At 40.4% G+C, this 22,644-nt stretch overlaps 1 protein-coding gene across 1 annotated transcript in view; it reads right to left on the bottom strand.

The window, feature by feature from the left end:
- The window catches only part of zfpm1 (zinc finger protein, FOG family member 1), a 108,590-nt gene that overhangs the window by 50,032 nt on the left and 35,914 nt on the right, over positions 1 to 22,644 (bottom strand). The window contains exons 2-3 of the mRNA XM_067588728.1: positions 11,204 to 11,350; positions 3,773 to 3,910 (exon numbers count right to left, since the gene is read on the bottom strand). Coding sequence (XP_067444829.1) covers positions 3,773 to 3,910; positions 11,204 to 11,350 — 285 coding nt within the window. The remainder of the gene's footprint in view (positions 1 to 3,772; positions 3,911 to 11,203; positions 11,351 to 22,644) is intronic.

Below are 22,644 nucleotides of genomic sequence, written 5' to 3' on the forward strand. Positions count from 1 at the left end.
CACACTGGATGTGAACGTGGAACCTCCTATAGATTTTGTCCAGAGACAATTCCAATAAAGTTTAATTAAACAAATTCAACTTTACACAATCTCAAAAATTTAAGAATGGCAGTGTTACTATTAATGGAAAGCAAGGAGAAAAATAAAAAATATATGAGTCTGCAGATGGCTGGAAGATGCAGACAATATGGTCTTTCTGTCTACAGACTACAGTAGCCACGACATGTAAATACTCTACTGCTCCAATAGTGTTTAACAAACTCACTACAGAGTCTACTCAACACAGATCTTTTGACAGCAGCCATGTGACCCTCTCCCCAAGAAAATCATCAACAACCAAAGTCCAAAAATTAGTCTGAGGAGACAAATTCAGTGTTGAATCACACTTAATCAACACAGTGTCTTCCTGACTTTAAGGTGCTCTTGAAGATCAAAAAGCTGTTCACACAAGAAAAGAAAAGATTCTTCAGGCACTCTTTGACATTTCAAACTGTTTTGTTCGACTAAATAAAGGCTTTTCATAACCCGTTTCACCTTGATCTGCCCAAGAGTGCCTGAAAACATGTTCTTCTTGTTACCATCTACTATCATCATCTATCAAAAATCCCCAAAGCTGCTGTTATTTAACGCTTATTTTTATGATTGATTAATCTGACGATTATCTTTATCGATTTAATGATCATTCTAGAAAGATTGGAAAATAGTTAAAAATGGAGATCACAAGTTGTCAGAACCCAAAGTGACTGAAGTTGCTCATTTTATCTGAGTAACAGTCCAAATTCCAAAGATCTGTGATGATATAAAACAGAAAAATAGCAAATCCTCACACCTGAACAGCTGGTTGGTTAAAATGTTTGTAAGTCAAGTAATAGGTTAACCAGCTAGCTAATAAGCACTACTGTTGCTAACATACCAGGGATGATTGTACTAAATGTGAAGATGTATTTCTCTTAAACCAATCTTCTAATGTTTTTCTGTTCTTTTCAGTGAGGTAAGGATGTAAGTTGCAGATTTGATTCCATCATAAACACATAATACACAAAAACAAACTATAAACAGCATGTGAAACAAACAAGGTGTTGTATGTTATATGTTGTAGTGACACTACTGGACCACTGACATCACTGGCCTCAAAACGACCAAACTGAAAAACCCCCCATAAGATTAAAAGCTAAGAAATTCTGGTCCCGGAAGCGAGTGTCTAAAATCAACAACAGTGAGAAACGAGTAGAATGCCAACTCTCCCAGAGGAGATAAAAGCCTGTTTATTTCCATACTTTCTCTCTCATCTGTTTATGGGAAATGTCTGATACATGTTGAACATTTTGTGTGAACAAGAGCACATTAACCAGTGACTCCAGTCTCCACTATGACATGCCGGACGGGGAGGAAATGAAAAGAAGAAACAATGAAAAAGATGGGGTGAAAAAGAGGGAGATGTATGTTGTTGAGGGGGGGAGAAGGAAAGGAGGGGAGGCGGGAGTGGGGCTGTTAGTGGGGTTGTTAGCGGTGATGGAGAGACCAGAGGAGGAGAAGGTGGATGGATGGAGGAAGGGAGGGAGGGAGGGAGGGAAGGAGGGAGAGAGGGGAGGTGGAAGAGGGAGGGAGGGGGGGGCTTGACGATAAGAGAAAAATTCAGACCGGTCAAAGTTTCCTTTTTGCCAATCGTGCTCCTGATAAAGACAGCGCCTGCTCCGGAGCTGATAGAGGGGCTATCTCTCTCCCTTACTCTCTCTCCCCCCCCTCCCTCCCTCACTCCCCCCTTCCATCCCTCCCCCTCGCTCACCCGCCAGTTAGTTTGTGAGGAGGAGAGGAAGAGAGAGAAAAAAAAAAAAAAAAGCGAAGGGCCCTATCAGTGCAGCATCATGGTGCTACCATCAACCAGCCACCGCGCAGCAATTAATATCGCTCCAATTACTGTTAAAGGGACAAGGCTGGGACAGGACGATAATGAACACATCCTCTCTTCCCCACCAGAGGAATTAAAATACACGTGCACACACGTAAACACTCGCCAACACACACACGCTCCGCGCCGTGTAGACGCACGTGCACAGACGTACATAAAACGTGCGCAGCTTGAAAAGGAAATAATGCCAGATAGTGCGGTAATCTTCTTGCATTGTTTAACTCATTGAAGACAACAGACAGAGAGAAATAAATAACCAAACAAACCTTGATAAGAGAGGAAATAAATAATAAAATTATGGCGATTTACTTGTTATCTCCTCTTAGCCGCGTGGTGTGTGTGTGTGTGTGTTTTTCTTACGAGTTGAATAAATTTCCCCTGGCCCTGTCACATTCACATCTCCTACGGGGGGGGAGGACAACACCACGGACCCCGAAAGACACTTGGAAGAGGCAACATGTACGCTAACAAGACGGAGGAACATCTCTCACACACACACACACAGCATATAGAGCTGCTAGGGTCCTCTTGAGTGCATGTTACAGTAAGAGCTGAAATGATGGTATGCTGGTTGGAGTATAGACGGCACACAGTTTGCATGGAACACCAACACTCAGTGCTCTTTGTCTAGTGATGTTAAATATAACGGTGTGGAGGTTGGGGGGGAGCAGACTTCTTCCTCACACATCATCACCTGACTGAACCGTTTCCGATTAGTTACCGAGGAGAGAAGGTTATTGATCAATCTCTGTCATCCTAGCACATTTGTCTCTTGTTCGGTTTTACTGTAGCTAGTAAGTGACTACATTTCTCACTGATTATGCTCTTCGCTGTGTGATGTAGCACCTCTGTTCTTGCTGGTGGTTAATGTTATACTTTACAAAAAGTGTAATGGCATTTATTTCAGGTGAGAGAAACTTTGAAAGACAAAGTATGAGAGATTTGACTTAAGCTTAAGTTCATTCTTTAATAAGAGGATGAGACTGGCTATATTCTGTTTTTTTTTTCTTTTCCCTAAACTTACACTGTCTCTCAATACTTTCTCCCACCCTGTATGTGAGCTCCAAGCCCATTGATTCCTACCGGTAAGGTGTATATTTTCATACATTCATTTCCTAAAACAGCTGGTCGCTGTAGTTTTTAACAAACATGACTAAATGAGGAGGAAATTTGTTCAGGACTATTTTCCGCAGTGGAAGAATACATATTTGGTGTTCTAGTGAGTATGTCTGGCAGCAGGGCAATGTGTGTGGGATTGAATCAAAATAAACTACAGTGTGTGTGTGTCCATGGTAATGAAGAACATGTCACCCGGTGCAACAGTGTGACTCACTGATGTGCTTTTATGCATTTTTTGGACAATAATGGAGCTCTATGACACAGAGGAATAAGATATCAGACAGCACTTAGTAGATCATTTCATTGTTGGTTTCGGTCTTTATACGGTAGTTGTTGACAATAAAAAAATATAAAATATTATCAGATTTAACCTTTAAGATGAAACGAGTTTAATAAAGCAAGAAGTAAATGTGAAGAAAATCTATAAAAGCTTTAACAAAATAAAGTAAAATGTTAATATCCCCGACCAAAGAAGGCCTGTTATGCGAGTACTGTGTTACATCTTCAGTCCCCTCAAGTATGTAAACAACACCGGAATAAACTTTGAGTGAAAGAGAAAATTTGTGCAGTAGTTCAAAATAATCAGACAAATAACACTTTCAATATGAATATTAGTCATGCCCTTTCAAATACTGTGAAAGTTTGGTTTCCGTTTGTTTGACATTGAACTTGAATATCTGGTCATCAGTGTTATGAAAACTACACTACACTGATGACATGTTTACTGGCTGCATATGTACTAACCTGGACCCCTCCACTGTAACACGTCCTCCTCTTCCTCCCCGTCTTCCTCCTCCTCCCCACCACTGTGAGTCGGCCCTTGCTCCTCCCCGTCCTCGTCTTCGTCATCGGGGCCTCCTCGAAAGTCTTGCGTACTGGGCTCTGGACACACAAAACAAAACACACACACAGTCACGTTTAAATCGTCGTAGTCGAACGACTGTCGAGTCAACCTGAAACTTTAATATCGGCCTTCGAAGCTTCGCATCGGTGTTTGTCTGCGTGCCTGTGTCTGGGGCAGTGGCTGTTCCTGTCTGTTGATCAAAGGCAGCGGTGAAATGACTCCCCGAGCTGTGTAACACAACACCTCGCCACGCAGAGACGGACCCTTTGATTCTCTCTGCAACTCTGGAGAATCAAAGACTCATCAGAGACGACGTCTTTACTCTCTCTGCCTTCACTTCTTTTTTTTTTAAGTTTTGTTTTTGCTCTCTCCACCTGTCTTCCACAGCTTTTTCATTCTCTCTTCATCAACGCCCACCATCCCCCCCCCCCCCCCCCCCCCCCTCCACTGAATGTAGGGAGGTCTCATCACTCTATCTGTGCATCTCCTCCTCCCCTCGGCCTGTCACCTTCAGCAGAGACTGAGGCTGCCTGTGTTCCCTCTAATCAGCATTGATATCCCCGCCATTGATCAAGCTGATTACACAGCCTCCTGCTCGCTGATCAAAGACATCCCTGTGTGTGTGTCTGCACGTGGCCGGACCTGTGTGTGTGTGTGTGTGTGTGTGCTTCGATCCTGTGTATACGTTCATCCATGCATGCATACGATATGTGAACCCTGAACTTTGCCTGTGCAGCTGTTATCAGCGGGTTCATCACAGTGCAGTGTCCCTCTCTATTAGCGGGACTCATGATTAGTTAGATTAGATTAATAGTTACATCACGGCACCTCAGGCTATCTGAGCTGAAGATCTCTCTCTTCTTGTTCTCTGAGTCTTGCATCATCAACGGGCCAAGGGTTAGGGTGACTCAAAAGCTGACTGCATGGAGCTGGATCACAAACATCTCACTATCAATCTTAATAATATTTAGTGAATTCATCTTACTAATAATTCTCACTGCAGTTGTGGCAAAATTAAACAATAAGACAGGCATTTCAGTTGATGGGTATGGGAACTTTTTAAGGATCTCAAAGGCTGCTCCTGATAACAATGACTTTCCCTTCTTGTTGCAAATAAATGATTGGTTGGTCTTGTGTTGGAGGATACAAAGGAAAGCACAAACGCTGTAAAGTGCATCCACCAAATGTCACACTGTATAGCCTATTAGGTGATTAATCACTTCACTTTAATGGCCATATGATGAGAGTCTGTGGAATTTGTTTTTGTTACAGCGGGGTAACTTAGTTCATAGTTCTAAGCAGCATTACACAGACAGACATCATACATGGACAAATATGACACAAGATATCACACATGCAGGAAGCACATGTCCAGACAGATAAGTTCTTAAACTTAAGTTTGTACTAAAGATTCAAGAGAATTTCTAGCATTCATCAAAGTCCTCGCTTTTAGTTTTCTGAGATATGAACAAAATATGCAATTTTCAGCATCTCACTTCCTTTCGAAGCATTTCCGCTTATTCTTTATATTTTATATATCTCCTCTGATGTGACTGCTGACACTGATACATTTGTCATGTTTTTGTTTGCTGACAGCTGGGCTTGAAACTCCGTAGTGTCAAATTCACGTTTTTGGGAAGATTTTTGGGAATAAAAGTTGACACAAACGGAGAAGAACAGGTTGCCTTACTTGGATGTTTTAGGAGGATGAATTATGCTAATGATCAAATGTCATGAATCATCATAAACAGGTGACATTCATCACACTTGTGCAGTTAAGAGAGTTTGTTGTATCAGACTTGGAACAAAAGCCAGAGACTTTTAGGATAAGAATATGTCCATCTTGGATAGATGTAAAAATGAGTAATATAATAGTGAGGATGATTCATACGTGTCTTGAAATCCCAATTTACTGCTCACTATTAAGTAAACTATTGAGTTGTAATTCTGCAGAGAATGGTGAATGAATGAAGGAAGGAGTGGTTTCAGCACTTTCATACACCACATCTGTACCAACATCATTCTACTTTGAAAATAGTGTTGAACACATATTTCCAGAGAATTTTGCATTAAATATGCAAAATGTGTTGTCGCCTTAAATTGATAGATCCATATAATATTGTCTTTAACCAACACAAAGCAACTTACCTGTAGCTGCACAGTGCAGATGTTAACTAAACTGCCTCCAGACATGTTTTAAAACATATAAAAATACTCTGTCTGATATGGTCTTTCCACAAAAAAGTTCATTCAACTAGTTAAAAATTCTTAAAATGGCATCAAAATCAAAAGTTTTCCTGCTGGACACTTCACTGTAAAGTCTATTCTCAGTGTTTGTGTTAAATTGAATACTGGACCAGGATTGGCCCCAAACTAGTTGTGATGTCACAAATCATGCTTGTAGGTACACTGATTTAAGGTGAGCGCTTCAGCTGATGAATGTGGAAACAAACTCTGCAAATACGTCACTGTGCACAGAGAACATCGTCCAACTGGAGGAAGAAGAAGAAAAGGAGGTTTGAGTGGAGGACTTTTAAGAATTTAACATCAGAGCTTGTTATAATTTAGTAAAAATACTGTTTGTATTAAAATGGTTTGATAGAAAACTTTTTTGACACTGATGTAAAATGTAGTGATAAGTACACATACATGTCAGTCAAACCTGACTTTAGAAATTGTAATTTCTGCTTATATTAATTTAGTGATCAAGTCAAGTATGAGATCAAGTCGTTGGAGGAAATATGAGTATCATATCTGCTGTGAGAATGCACAGGGTTATAAAAGTCATTATCTTTATAACACCCTAAATTCAAAATGCGATTACTTCACTTTCTCTTCCCGTCTTTTCTGTCCTTTATCCAAACCCCTCCCCACCACCTCCTAACTTCTGCCCTTCTCTCCACACTTCCTCCTCCCTCGCTCTGTCCTTCCTCCCTATCTCCGTCCTCTCTTGTCCTGTTTTGTTCACTCTCTCTCCCCCCCCTCTTCCCCGAATCCCGCCCCGTCTTCAGCCTCCACCCCGATAACACCTCAGCTGTCTGCACAAAGGCCGTGTTTACCCTTGCATTCCCGCTCCGATAAACAGCGATAGAGCCCGATCGATACCGGCCATAAACGCCCCACGACCACGTGACGCCCTCACACTCCGCCGTTATTAATGTAACAGCTGAGAGATTGGATCTGCATCGTCAAATAAATCAAAACACACACACACACACACACACACAAAGAGAGAGAAGCAGATGCACACATACACACACCATCCATCTTCACATCACGTCCACCTTTCAACCTCCTCCGCACGCAAACACTCATACATGGCGACATACTGTACACACACTAAAGCAAGCAAACCCCCCCCCCCACACACACACACACACATACACACACCTCCCCCCTGCCTAAACAGTGCCATTATTTTCAGCTATAAATCACATTGAATGGCACATTGATTTTATCCTGCAGGGGCTGAAGCGAGGGAGGGGAGCTGGAGACACAGTTATTGCGTTTAATATTATCAATATTATCTCCCATATCATCTCAGACAGGGAGGCAGGTATCAGGAGGAGTCGACAGACACTTTTCTGCCAAACTCCCCTCCCCTCCTTCTCGCCCTCTCTCTCCCCCCCCTCTCTCTCTTCCCTCCCCCCCTCACCACCTCCTCCCGTATAGTGAGACAGTCTCCATCAATCTGATAAGCTGAACTTCCCCTGTCACACCTGCAGGGCAAAGTCACCCAACAATCTCTCCTCCAAACTTCTACACATTTCTCTTTTGCTTCTTTTCTGACTTTAATTCGGCGTCTTGTCTTTTGTATCTTTCCTTTACATATGTGCTCATGCAGTCTCCATGTTGATCCGACGGTGATCTGTCTACACCGGCAGCAGTGTAGAGAGAATGTTCGCAGCAGCCGCAGTCATGAGTCTACGCTGGATCCGTTCAGCCACAGTAGTCAAACCTTGCAGCCTGATACACTGTTAATGTGCTGCAGCATATAAACCTGAAGTAAGAGTATTAGAAAGGGCCATGGCGTGCAACAGAGGTCCCAAGGTGGATTGGAGCCAGGGATGTTGTGGTTATGTGGCATGTGCTGTAATCATTCTGTAATCATCCTTTAGTGATAATGGTAGATGTAATAAACGTGGTATATTGAGTTAGAAGTGGAAACACAGTCATTAGCTTCTGTGCAGGTGTCAAAAAAAAAAAACATGATCTGCCACGACTACTAGGCCTGAACTTCTCTAATAGTTCTGAACATTTATTTTCACTCCCATTTTATGTGGATGCTCAATCAGACACACACAACTGTTGATATCATATATGCATTTTTTACTATTTCAAGCCAAATTTCCAGAGGCTTTAACCAAAAAAAAAAAAAAAAAAAAAAAAATTGGCCCAAATGAGGGCACGACAATTAGAGGTCAAAATGAGGTAACATACTGACTAATCAGGCAAGAAGTGGATTTTATCAGGTTTCCTGTGATGTAGAAGTATGATTGCCTTGTTATGAAAAAAGGAACTTCACTTCTTTTGACGGATTGCTGCAACTGTAGAGCGATTCTGAGAAGAGAGAAGAAGAAAAAAAAGAAAAAAACTCACCACAACAGAGACAGACGTACTGAACGCATGCTGAAGTCTTCCTCAATAAAGTTCAGTGTGTGTGTGTGTGTGTGTGTGTGTGTGTGTGTGTGTGTGTGTGTGTGTGTGTGTGTCGCTCCCATTGTATCAGCATTAATAAAGTGGCTCTCTGTGTCAGGTTGAGGAGGGGGGTGTTATAGAGAGAACACAGTGCTTGGTCCTGTTACTGGTAGAATGTGTTTTTCTTGCTAAAGTTATCGAGGGCAGTTATCGCCAGCGTGTGTGTGTGTGTGTGTGTGTGTGTGTGTGTGTGTGTGTGTGTGTCTCTCTCTCTCTCTCTCTCTCTCTCTCTCTCTTCCAGATGGTGGATAAGAGGCCTTGCCTTTATTAGCCAGCGCTGGCCAGATAAAGACCTGGTATTGATCCCAGGTTGAAAGAGCAGGTTCGTCAAACATGGCTGATTTACAGAGAACTGATAATGGCAGCGCCGGGCAACCGAGGAACCCCAGAGAAGAGAGAGAGAGGAGTAAATCAACAGTGTGATGGGGAGGGGTGTGTGTTTGTGTGTTGGGAGAAGGAGGGGGGAGGGAGGGAGGGTGCAAAAGGCTAAAACACATACACACGAAAAAAAAAGAAACAAAGACTCCAGGTGAGTTTGCTATCGACAGACAAACTTGCGCAGTATGCCTGAGCTCTCTCATCATCTTCTTCTTCTTCTTATACAGTCTAATACACACATAACCGACCCCTCACCTCACACACACACACACACACACACACACACACACACACACACACACACACACACACACACCTCTAGCTAATCTCTAATCTCGTCTCGATTAGCACCTGACAGAATTTCCATGGGTTTATCAAACCAAGCCAACCAACAGACGCTTATCACTTCCAGCCCCAAAAATTTCACAAGAGCAGGAATTTTTGAGATTAAAAAAACACAGCTAGTGAAATCTTGAATAAGTGAAAAGAATATGACTGAAAACTCTGTTATCACGCGGTACAAGGGGGGGGGGGAGGCTCGGGATAAGAGGTGCACGAGGGGGCAGATTCACCGGAGCCAAGATTGAAGCCACAGAATTTTTTTTTTTTTTTTATTCGTTTAGACACAATAGAGATAAAAGAGTGGTACATGTGGAAAGCTGCAACCTCATAATGGCTGTACAGTCTTTTTTTTTTTTTGTTGTTGTGTCTGGGTGATGTTAACTGTCTGCTGACAGATAACAGGTAGACGTTAGTAGATGAGAGAATTACTTCAAGTCTTGATATTGTATCTTGCTGTAACCACAATTAACTGCCGGTAAACTAGACATCTGGATCATTTGAGTAGAAGAGCTGTTCACTGCTGATGCACGCTGTAGGAAGTATTTCTTTGCTGGAAAGTAGTTCTAGTGAAAACTGTTAGGTCTGAGTATTATCTGGTATAAATGCACAGTAACATTTAAACAGTGGCACAGTGGGACTGATGGGTGGTGAATGATGCTTTTGTTGATGTGGTGACTATTTAAGCACTCAGGTCATTCAAGGTTAAGTATTTCTACCATCCACTCTGTGCCACACTTTATACTCTAGAGTCTAGAGTCTTTACAGTTTAACTTGAATAAGTTGAGGAGCAAAGAAGAGCCCTTGTCAGGTAGTTGATTGTCATGTGAATGGATAGACAAGTATGTTATGATAATCTATGTCCAGTATTACAGATGTATGTAGATAAAAAACAAAAAAACAAACCAAAAAAAGGAAATCATTGGAATGATAAATGATCAGGAGTTTAACTCATTTTTAAGCAAAAATGCTAAAAAAAACTATCTGCTGGTTTGATGAGAGGTCTATGACAGTAAACTGAATATTAGGGATGCAACTAATGATCACTTTCATTATCCAATAATATTCTTGATTAATCAATTTATTGTTTGGTCGACCAAATGTTAAAAATTGAGTTGTTTCAATGAGCTTGTTTTGTAACACCAACAAAAGATATCTGAATGACTGTTATATGTGTAGAAAAACAGCTGATTCTCATATTTAAGAAGCTGGAACATATTTTTTCTTGAAAGACGACAGAATTGATTATTGATTATCAAAATACTTGCCGGTTAATAGTCTGCTAATTGGCTGATTGATCAGTTAACTAATGGTTTCAGCTCTACTGAGTATTTTTATAGACTGTTGACGTGATCTTTCTGACATTTTATAGAGCAAATGATTAATCAATGAATGGAGAATAAAGCGATTGTTCATTGAAGCTCTGGCAGGTTAAATAACCATTATAAAAGCTCAGATCTGTCAGGATGTGTTGTGATTGGTTAACAGTGCAGTTATTTTACATTTCAAATGCCAAAGTAGAACATTGTGTAACTTCATCTTCACTACAGTGATTCCATTGAAGTGAATTGATTTCTGAAATGTTATTATAAATGCTGGTGTGAGTGAACCTTTATAGGGACAATGTGAAGTATCAGGCCGGTGTCACAAACAAGCCACATTCTAGCAGACTTTCAGGTGATCTGTATGGATTTTAACAGTAGACATTATGTAAATGAATATATTTTAAAGCTTAAAAACATTGCTTCAGAGGCACAGGGACAGTCTTCATGAGGAGTGCAAGGACAAAATATTTAAATTCAGTAGATGATACTTTTATGATCAAGCAATCAGACTGGAACGAGGCCTACATCTGCGGCTCATTCCCTTCTTTTTTTTCCAGCTGATTCCTCACAAAATCATCTTCCGTCTCTCACCTTCGTTGTACAGCGGCGTGTACGGCGGCGGGCTGGAGCTGTCGCCTTCCCCGGAATCGTCTGGGTCCGACGCTCCTCCCTCCTCACCTGATAGGCTGAGGTTGTCCGGTGTGTTCTCCTCGCTGCCGTCAAGATCCCCGAGGGAACCTGCGGGAGGACGAGGGAGGACGGTGAACCACTGAAACTGTACTGACACTGCTTACATTTACTGAGTCTGGAGATACATGTGAGGGATAGATGGGTGGATGGAGACACATTTGCAGCAGAAACAGTATTTAAATAGTTTATTTAAAGCTTAATTGCACTTTTTATATACTTTATTATATTTGGTAACACTTTAAGTCCTCCTATTTAGCATTTATAAGCAGTATACATAACACACTAGAAGCTACTATAAGGATATTTAAGTGTTTATTATGTGCAGCATTAGTCAGGAACTTCTCCTATGAAGATATATTATCATAATTATATAATAATATAAATATTCTATACTATTGCAACTGTACAGTAAAGTGACCCACATTCAAAACAGATCAGGTGGTTGCTACACAAAATGCACATGAATAATAAGAGCATCTCCAAAAAGTGTGATAAAGTAAAGCACTCTAGAGATCTCTCTCTCTCTCTGTGTACTGAGAGAATAATATTACACTGCAGCTCTGTAGAAGCAGAAGGATTTGAGTTTAATTGGCTTCCCATGAGCCTTGAGCCTAAACAGAGTAGTGCAGGAGAGGTGAAAAATAAAGGAAGTGAGATTGTTAAACAAGCTACTTATGATTGTATGTAGGAGGGAGGAAAAATACCCTAAACACACTGATTTATATATATATAAATATATAAATATATAACTGGACTCCTTCAAAAAACGGTTTCAATAATTGGACACACTGAACGGTCTAATCCAGAAGATTAATAGCAGAAGCCAAGGGGGACCTTAAAGCCAAATTACAGTATACCTAAAATTGTAGCTAAAAGAGTGATTAGTGCAGGGCTGATCTGTATCAATTACAGTTTCATAATCCCTGCTGACCATAGTAATTATACAGTACTTTTGATCTATTTTAGCCTGTTTGAAGATTATATCCTTAAAAAAATGGAGTCAGTTAATATGGATTTAATGTGACTTTTTTTTTTTTTTTTTTAAACTGCTTCATTAATAACACTCCCTCTATAAGATGAACCTATCAGTCTGCTTTAAACGCTACATTAAGAGCTCTAAACCTTTGCTGTTTGTCTGTATCTAAAGAGCGCTGAGTTATAGTTATTAGTGTATCCAGGCTCGCTGATTCGCTTTCTATTACGTTCGATGACATGCTGCATTCTCAGCTCCCGAGAGGATACTATGATAGAGGATTAGGGAGTGCTGGAGTGAGACAGAAATGGTTAATACAGCGCAGACTGTCAGGGGAGAAAACAACACACATGCATAATGATGATATATTGGAAAGTCAAGGAGGGTGGGCACATTGTTTTTGAATAAGTGAAATTAATACTGAGAGAAAAGATTTTTTTTTTTCCCGCCTTTCTCCCTAAATCCAGACAGGTTGTAAATTAATTTTCATTAGGTTGTGTCGAAACCAATAGAGGGATTGTTTCGGAGCTAAAGCCGTGACTAGGGGCGTATATATTTACAATGCTGGAACAAAGGAGTCTATAATCTATACAAAGCACACAACAATACCCGTGAATAAAGAAGCTTGTAGAAAAAGGGAGAGGCAATTTTTCTAATTCTGTTAATTTCACTTCCAAAGCAATTAAAAGCAGGCAGAGATAATGCTTGGAAACAATCACCGGCTGACAAAGTGTTTCTGTCTTTGTAAATGAAACATCTTTAGGCTAATTTCAACTTCCACGCCTGCATGGTTCACTCTAATTTCAGATAAAATTAACACAGCTAGATTTGGACCTTCATAAGAAAAAAAAAAAAAAAAAAAAAAAGATCGATCCTGTACACAATATTTTTAGAATTCGGTCCATGCTGCCCGAGCTTTGCTAGATCTAATTTTCAGTATCTGTGAGGACATTTTCATACAATTAATTTTCCTTTAATCATAATTGTACAAAGGGACTTCTCTGTATAAAATTCCAATTATATTTCGTGTTTAAAATGTAAGTTTGAATTATGATTTCTTTCCTCATTACGGCTCTGGTTTAATGAATCAATCGCTGCATCACTGCTTTCAGACATCAAATGGCGCGGAAAAAGTTTCAGCTCCCCTCTTTTATCCAAGGAGAAATATTCTCTCTTTCTCCTTCTCTTCCTGTCTCGGATAGTTGGCAGAAAGGATAGCGGGGGCCTCTGTGATAAAGCGCTGCACATTCTACTTCATTTGCCAGTTTAAAAGTTAAAGCCTTATTAATTGTTACGCCGTGATATATCCGACAGGAAAATTGGACTGAGCTCATTCAAGAGATGGAGAAATAATAATAAAAAAAAAAAAATTAAAAAAAAGACATAGCCCACATGTGTATCTCTGTAGGAGGGACATCAATTAAGTTGAGACTTATCCAACAGCACCGCTCAACTTTCTAGGTTGTGAACTGAAGAGGGAGAATCTAAACTGTTCATGAAAAAGAGCCTAAAGCTTCCACTTAAAAACTTCACATTCTCCAGCGGATAAAACTTTCTGTGAGATGTTGAAGAATGAAAGTCCAGAAATATTTCACAGCAGTTCATGTTTTTTTGAAGAATGTAATGTATGTCTGATTGAAGACCGACGGTGTAGTCAGGACTTCAAAATCATGCTGAGAAAGAAGCTGTTTTCATCATTGATTAGTCTATCAGTTACTGTTTTTATTTGTCTTTTAGTAAATAATTTGGAGGAAAAAAAAGACAAAAAAGATGACTTGACTTGATTATTTTGTCTGAACAGCAGCTAAAAATCCCAAATACATCTAATGTAATAGCAAACTAAAGCAATGTCATTTGAAATTTTGCATTATCGATACAAAACCCGAGTTTTGATCATTTTTCAGAAGCTTCAGAATATAACAATAAAGACCAAAATATGACAAACCTGTTTAAAAATCTACCTTAACAAAATCAAATGTAGCAGAGATTGAAATGAGGCCCGTCTGATCAAATCACAACAGCTGTCAACGCCTGATGATCAGCTGATAACTTGAAAAGCATTAAGCAGTTATTTTTTTATATTCTTACTTGATGCATGTCTTGAGGCAATGATAAATTAATAATGGAAACTAACTGATTGATTTCATGTCAATCAACTAGAAATGAAAAGGAATAAATAACGGATAACAACAGCTGTTTGGATGTTTGATAAATTGTTCAAATTGTTTTTATGCTAAAATGTTAAAAATTCTCAGGTTTTCCGAGGATGTTCTGCTTTTTTTTGTCTTATGTGATAACAAACTGAATCTCTCTCATCTTAAACTGGTGACCAGACAAAACAAGCAGACTGATCTCAGGCGTTAGCAAATTCACTTTTTCCGTACATTCCATTCAATAGCCAGACCTATGTGAGATCAAACTCAAGACCTGGACGTAAGGAGTCCGATTTAAAGGCCCGACTGTACACAAGCTCACACTCATTTCCTCTGCTAACATTTTACAGCAACAGAGGACATTATTAAGGTATTTCTGGTTAACAGAATTTAAATTGAGGACAGAATGATAGAGGTCTGGTCTTGAAATAAAGTTACGAGTCCCTGTTTCTTGAGGAAAAACACAGTGGGCACTAAGATGAGACCAAGACAGATGTTGTAGAAGAGGAGTACTTGAGCTGCAGCGCAGAGACTGCAGCTGTCTGTCTTGGAGGCGCGAGGAGAGGCAGAACAAAGTGCTGCAGCTGATGAAGGCACCAAAGATACTGCTTTATTAACTCTCCGTCCACATCAAACCTGCAGCGAGCAGCTCGCTGATTAAACACAGAGACAACACACATCAAACCTGCATGCTCAACAAGCCTGATTAAACAGACGCAAGCCTCGCCGCTCTCACGCTAATAACCCGCCACACAAAAAAATACATTAGACCTGAAAGCAAGAGAAGCACAGGGAGAGAGAGGGAGAGGCGTGCTTGTATCAGAAAATCACTTGAGACTTGAGAAGAAAGAGAATTTAGAGAAAGAAAGGAGGAGAGGATGGGAAGGAGAGGAGGATGTGTGAGCTCTCTCTCTAGAGAGGAACTGAGGTACCTGACACCGAGTCACGCACTGGAGAGCAGCCACTTATTGATCAGAGTGAGGAGAATTACCCACCACTGAGGAAATACTTTTAATCAACTTTGCACTTTAAACATTTCCCTCAACGCTGCATGGGCTCTTATCACAGCTCCATGGCTAGCGTTCTCTACCACCAACCCTCACACAAGAGGGGCCCCTCCACAAACCCCATGATATCGATCCGTTATATTCAGCTTCAATAAAAATCAGCTTTTTCTCCTCAGCCTTTAGGATCTGAGCTGCTAACGACTTCACATTGATTATTCTGGGGATGACAAACTCAAGCAAAGCAATAGATTTTTTCGACAGATCTGAAATCCCCGGGACTTATTGACCATCCCGCACATCTTCACATCTAATGTGATGATAAAATACCCAGAGTGCAGTGGGGGTGGGCGGGACAGGTGATGGCTGGCTGTTATGGCCTGCAGGCTGAATCAAAACAGAATAAGAGGTTCAACATTTAAATGATACAGGATATAAGAGTTCTCAACTGTCTGAAATGTCACATTGTATTAATAATGTCACTGAGCCCAAAAAAAAACAGATTATACTTCCACTGCATTTATCATTTCCACATGTTACAGAAGAGTTGGAACAAAAGGGTTAGAGTTAGGGTCAGGGCTAGGGTTACGATTGGGGTTAGGTTTAGGGTTAGGTTTAGGATTAGGGTTAGGGTTGGGGTTGGGGTCAGGGTTAGGGTTAAGGTCAGGGTTATGGTTGGGGTTAGATTTAGGGCTTGGGTTAGGGTTAGGGTTAGTCAATTTGTCTTTTTCATTAATCATTTTGTCTAATAAATGTCAGAGATGTCTTGCTCAGCATCACTATTTATTGATCATACTAACATTTTGGTCCCTGTGGACCTTCATCAAGAGTATTTTAAACAATTCTGACAACAATGATCTTAAATATTTAATACTCCTCCCATTCTGTGTGCACAGGTGTGGGACAATTATTATCCTGTGGGAGTGTCTTTCAATAATTGACAGTGACATGTGTACAATTTGTCACATTATAGTCCAAACATATTGTTACTGTTTTTTTTCTTTTTCTTATGTGTGTGCAAAATACTCTCGACAAAGGTTGAGAGGGATCAAGATATTAATATGATCAATAAATAAAAAGCTCCTTGGATGAGAGGAGAAACATCTTGAAGTATCTACAAGCAAGAAGTCCTCAGCCCTGCTTGGACATGTCCTTTTTGAGTTTATGTGGTGGCTTTTGAACAAGTTTTCAACCCACAGACAACCATGTCATCCTCAGAAGGTTTCCTGTAAAGTTGTTGTCCTACAGTAGTAGTACGGAGCGGGTTTGTTTGTCTGCGTGAGGATACACATGCGCACCATGTGACACACATTCCTGCCAATGATTTCATTCCAATGAACAACAGGTGGCTGTAACGTGCCAAGACATGCAGCAATGTGGTAGCAAAGGCAGAGACTGCAAGCTAGTAAACAATGCAGGATCCAAACTTTTTTTTTTTTTTAAATTGCTTTGTAAATGTTTTATATGTGGAAGGAATGAGTTTTAGTGAAATATTGTTTGTTTATAAAAAAAAACTCCACAGGGCACCTTTAACCTGCAGCAATAAACAAACACTTATGGCCTTTTACTAAAAATTGCATATGTTCAGAGGGGTCGACTTCAGATATGATGGAGGCTGATTTATTATTTATCATTTAGTGCTGCAACTATAGATTATTTTCATTATTGATTAATCTGCATATACAGTATATTCTCTAAAATAAAATGTCAGAAAATGATAAAAAATGTCCATCACAGTTTCCTCGAGACATAGTTGATCATCAACCAACAGTCCAGAAACACAAGGAAAAGCAGCACATGCTCACATCTGAGAAGCATAAACATTTAGGCAATTTTGCTAGAAAATTCACTTAAACGAATAAGAAAATTATTAGAATTAATCATTGCAGTTGTAATTAGATTATGTATGATGATCAAATGATCAGTTTTAAACTGTAATATGTAAGAGTATCTGCTGAATGCCATATGAAGACTATGAACAGCAGCCTTCTTCTTACTACTATAACTGCATTATAATTTGACTATATGGCAGCATCAGTTAAGGAACAGCTGGATTTTGCGTTCACACGGGCCTGCCAGCTGATAAGGGAGGCTCCGAATTTTATGTTAAAGTGTTTTTTATGTGATGACAGCAACGGCAGCTCATTCTTCACGTCACAGAGGAACATTTTAATTCTATGCCACAGCAGGTTTTGCCGCCACACCTGCAAGAATTAAAAAGCTCCCGCCAGCAGTGTGGAGAAACAGCCTGTCTGAAAAGAGAAATAAATACGCAAGAAATGAGAGGCGGAAGCAAAACATACTGTAAGACTAATGATATTGACTTGACACCGCAGTGATAAAACGGGCGAGCTGATGCACTTGAACGCAGCAGGACACCAAACATCAAAAGGTCTGAAAATAAATGAACATGTTAAAAAAAAAACACCATTTTTGCGAGATTGATTGACTATTTGAAACCTCGTTCTTTAAACTGACTAGTATGTAAGACCTTTCAAGGCCTGGAGTTCAGAAGAATTCAAGGCATTCTCTCAGCTCTGTATGCCTCTACATGAAAAACATAGAATTCTCTCAGTCTCCGTCTCTTCTCTCATCCCTCATCTCTCTTCTTCCCAACCTGCCGTCTCTCCTTTATATTCTCACTTCCTCCTCTCTTTCCGTCATTATCTCTCTGTTCCTCATCTCCTCTTACCCCCCTCCACCCACCCCACCCCACCCACCACTGCCGCCACCTCTCTTTCTTCCTCTCCATCCCCTTTCAATATCACTCTTGCTCTCTCTCTCTCCATCCCTTATACTCCATCACCTTCCTTCCTTTCCTCTCTCTTTTACTCTCCCTCCCCTCCATCCCTTCCTCCTCCTCCTCCTCTTTTTTTTTTTTTTTTTTTTTTTTCAGTGAAAAAGCGTAGTGACTGGGAGCGTCACTCTGTGTGGATAGCTGGGAGCCGTTGGCGGTTATCGGCTCCTGCAGACTCTCTCTGCCGGTCTGATCTGTCTCCTCTTCATTAAGCAAATACGCCGACGTGGAAATGAAAACATAATAGCTATTTGATTTCCAGCGAGATATTTTGCATATTGGTTCGGAGCTGATAGCGGAATTTCATCAAGTCGTTTTTTTCCCTCTCTCTCTCTCTCTCTCTCTCTCTCTTCCCTCCCTCTCCCGCAACCGCCGCCAATGCCCTCCCCCCGTTCCACCACCCCCCCCCCACTCCCACCCTCCCCCCCTTCCCTCCATCCTCATGCTTTAAAAACTGAATTACTGAGCTGGGCCGGCTTTGAGAGAGATTTCTTTACATTGCTGGGAAGAGAAAAAAAAAAAAAAGAAAGAGGGAGAGAGAAATCTGGTTCCCCAGGAAGACTACTTAAACGATTAAATATCCCCCCTATTCCCATCTTTTTTCTCCCTCTTCCTTTTTTTTTTTTGATAACAAGGAAGAAAATTTAAAGAATTCACAGTGCTTTAGGTTGACTATACTAATCAGAGATAGCAGTGAGAAAATTAACTCCTTAATGAGCAGAGCCATCTCCCTGATAAAGGTCCTGGGGAGACGGTGGGGTGGGACGCAGGCTGAACCTTGGGAGAGCGACACAGAGACAGAGAGGGAGAGATAGAAAGTGATAGAGCTGGCCAGAAGATGGAGGGATGGAGTGTAATCGAAACAAAACCAGAGAGAGAGAGAGAGAGGCTTGACACCACGTGGGGGCAACAATTATTTTCCTTCTCCTTCCTCTCCTCTGAGGAGATATTTGCTTCTTGGGCATGAGGAGGGCAGGTAGTGAGATAGCGGCGATACCGCCCCTATATCGCCATGGATACCCACAGTGCCTTGCATCAGCGCCGGCCGTGATGGATGGTCCAGTGGCGGGGTATCCTTCATGCCCCCCGGAGAGAAAAACTAGCCCTGGAGGAGAGGATCAGCAGCCTCTTCACAGCGGGCCTATCTGATAGTCCGGCGCCTCTCAGGAGGACTATTCACCGGCCCCGAACCCACTGAAATAAATCTCCCTGCTGCTGCTTTCCATGTTGGAACACCGTGTTGCTTCAGGCCTGATAGCGGTCCCGCCGTGTTACAGCTGCAGCCAGACTAATATTGTACACACACTCACACAAATACAGAGGACTGAACACACACACACACCTTTGATTCTGAGGTGAGGGTAGTGGCTCCGTATTTGTCTTATCATCAACCAAGAAACAAAGTGTTAGTCCATCACTTCCCTACCCTGTCTGTGGTATTCAGCCCCAATCACTGAGGCCTTTTTTTTAAAAGTTTGAAGCCTTTTTTTTAAAGTTTCATTTAAAAAAAAAGGCTCAGCAATTTCCTTGAACAGCTGGTCACTGTAGTTCTTAACAAATGTTGCTCAAACAGGAGGAAACAGTGCATTTGTTGGGGACTATTTTCAGCTGGGGATTAATACACATTTGTTGCTACTGTGATTATTTATGACATCCTAAAATTCTTCCAATGTGAGGTTTGCTACCTTTCTATTGTTTGTTTCATTTGTAAATATATGAATATTTGGGTTTGTTTTAATTCTTTGACATAACTTGAACTCTGGTAACTTGTGATTAGACCTGAAACAATTAGTCGATTAATCTACAGAGCTCAAGTCATTTTGAAGTAAAAACATCCAAACAGTCTGTTGTTTCTCAAATGTGAAGATTTACTGATTTTCCTTGACTTAATAATTTAGTAAATGTAAGACATCTGACATCATCTTGGGCTCCAGGAAATATATAATGAATAAAAAATATTAGTTGCAGCTCTACTTGAGATGATCGCTGGTTATAACATTTACTTTTCAACAACTAATCAAACAATCAGACAAATATAAGTGAAATTGACAAATAATTACTGGCTGCATTTTAAATATATAAACTGTTTCATGCTGCTGGAGAATGTTCTTGGAAGGGCTACTAAACCAGCTGTAATGCAAAAAAACAGCATTATTTCAAAACATCTATTATCTGTGTCTTTTGAGATACATTTTTCATAATTGATTCATCATTCAAAGCAATTTTTTAAACAAAAATGCAAAAAACAAAAACTCACTGGTTTTAGCTTCATGACTGTAAATATTGGCTGGTTTTCTTAGTCTTGTGTGCTGATAGAATAAATTTGGATGTTGGACTTTTTCTAGGACATAACAAGCTATTTGAAGACGTCGCTTGCGTCTCTGAGAAACTGTAATGGTCTTTTTTTCCTCCTATAATTTTCTGACTTTTTACTGACCTAAATGATAAATCAAATGAAAAAAAAAAGGCTGAATATTTAAATAACCTTTAGTTGTGACCCTATCTATGTTCATCTGTACATACAGTATGTTTAAATAATGTGCATATACAGAGGGGAGGTATCTTAACATTAACATGGGCCCATCATGATTATGTTTCCCTTTTCAAAAATATCTCCAAGGCACCGTGTGCACACAAAGACCATGCCAATTAACAGAAAACGATCACGTTACCATCGAGGAACACCACACACAACGTTTCAACAACAATGTGACAAAAACGGAACCACATTACTGAGATGCTGTCGATAACGTTTTGGAAATGTTGCATTTCAGCTGATTTCATCACCTTTGACAGAGAGATTCTATCAGACTCTTCTGACTAATATAAAGTCACCTCTCTCCATCTCTGAACGCTACATCTGTTCTGCCTCTCTTCTTTGTTTTCATACAGCTCACTGCAATTTTGGCTGCACTTAATACACAGCTGTCATGTAACAGAGGACCGTTCTCCAGACTTTGGAGCGAAGAAACGAGATATAACTGTACACCAATCAACGGACGAATACGGCTGAATAAGTTTGTTGTTAGTACTGTAAGTTAGATCTGGCTGATAAGTTGGTGAGGATGGAGTTTCAAACCAAGTATTCTGCTTTTTATTTTCTCTCTGAAGCCTCTCCTACATTTACTTTGCATAGCGCGCAGCGTGGAGACACCTGGTGATGTGTTGGATCAAGTCTTTCCTCTGGTATTCTGTTTCACAACCGTTTCTTCTCTGGCAGCACTTCAGACGCACTCACCCTGACAGACTGTTTCATTTTCTTCAAGGACGCCTCACTCCCACATACATCACAGAGGAGCAGCAGTCTGCAGTTTAAATACATCGAAAATGAGCCAGTGAAAAGTTAATGAAAAGCCAACATGTGTGCGTAATGATAACGGTTTGTGTATGTCTCTCTGATGCGCATTTATGAAAATACCAGCTTTCATGTCGCGGATGTTAATTCACTCTGATCAAACCCTTCATTTGCCGTGAATACTTTTTCAGTGTTGTGTTGTTGCCGCCGAGTCTTCACAGCTTTCACATTAACCTGCGTGTTCGACATGACGACCAGCCGTTTACACCACGCAGCACTGTGTTAAACAAACGGGCTGCTCGGGAGAAACGCTCTTGTTTCAATCATTTTATCCTCAGTTTTAACAAATGTGAGGTCAACGGCAGATTGAATCCATTCGCGTTACAAAGTGAACTACCACACACAGCGTGGTGCACAATGAGTTGTTGGATGAGGCTGCAGTGTGTTGTGGAAAAAGTTGAGACAAGTTCAACCTTTTTGCCAAAAGATCCTTTGATTTATTGCCGGAACCGTCTGCAATCAGACCCTTTCTGTTCCAGTGCAGTGGTCCCAATAAAATGCTAATATCAGTCTGAACAAAGCAACAGATTGCTACAGTGTCTATTATCTGGCCAGCTCCCGAATGGACTGTTGAGTACAGGGCTTATGATTCAGTATGACCGCTGAATCAAACACATACAGTCCAATGAACCTGAATTGAAAAGTACAACGTTCAGATTGGAGAGCTTGGGCTTAGAGCTGCAACGATTAGTCAATTCAACGATTAGTTGTGTGTTAAAAGCAAATTAATCGCGAACAATTTGATAATTGATTCATTGTTTTTAGTCTTTTTTTAAAGAAGAAAATTTCTAAATTCTCTGATCTCAGCTTGTAAAACGTGAATATTTTCTGTTTTTTAGTCCTCTATGACAGTAAACTTGATATCTTTGGGTTATGGACTGTTGGTCGGGACAAAACAAGACATTTGAGGACATCATCTTGGGTTTTGGGAAACAGTGATCAACATTTTTCACCATTTTCTGACATTTTTAATTCTCATGACCCCCCACATTTAGAGAATCTGATCTAAAATTGACTGTGTTTTATTTCTGCTTATCCTAAGACATATTCAGTTGTTTTA

The sequence above is a fragment of the Thunnus thynnus genome, chromosome 5, assembly GCF_963924715.1.
Source record: "Thunnus thynnus chromosome 5, fThuThy2.1, whole genome shotgun sequence".
Classification (NCBI taxonomy): Eukaryota; Metazoa; Chordata; class Actinopteri; order Scombriformes; family Scombridae; genus Thunnus; species Thunnus thynnus.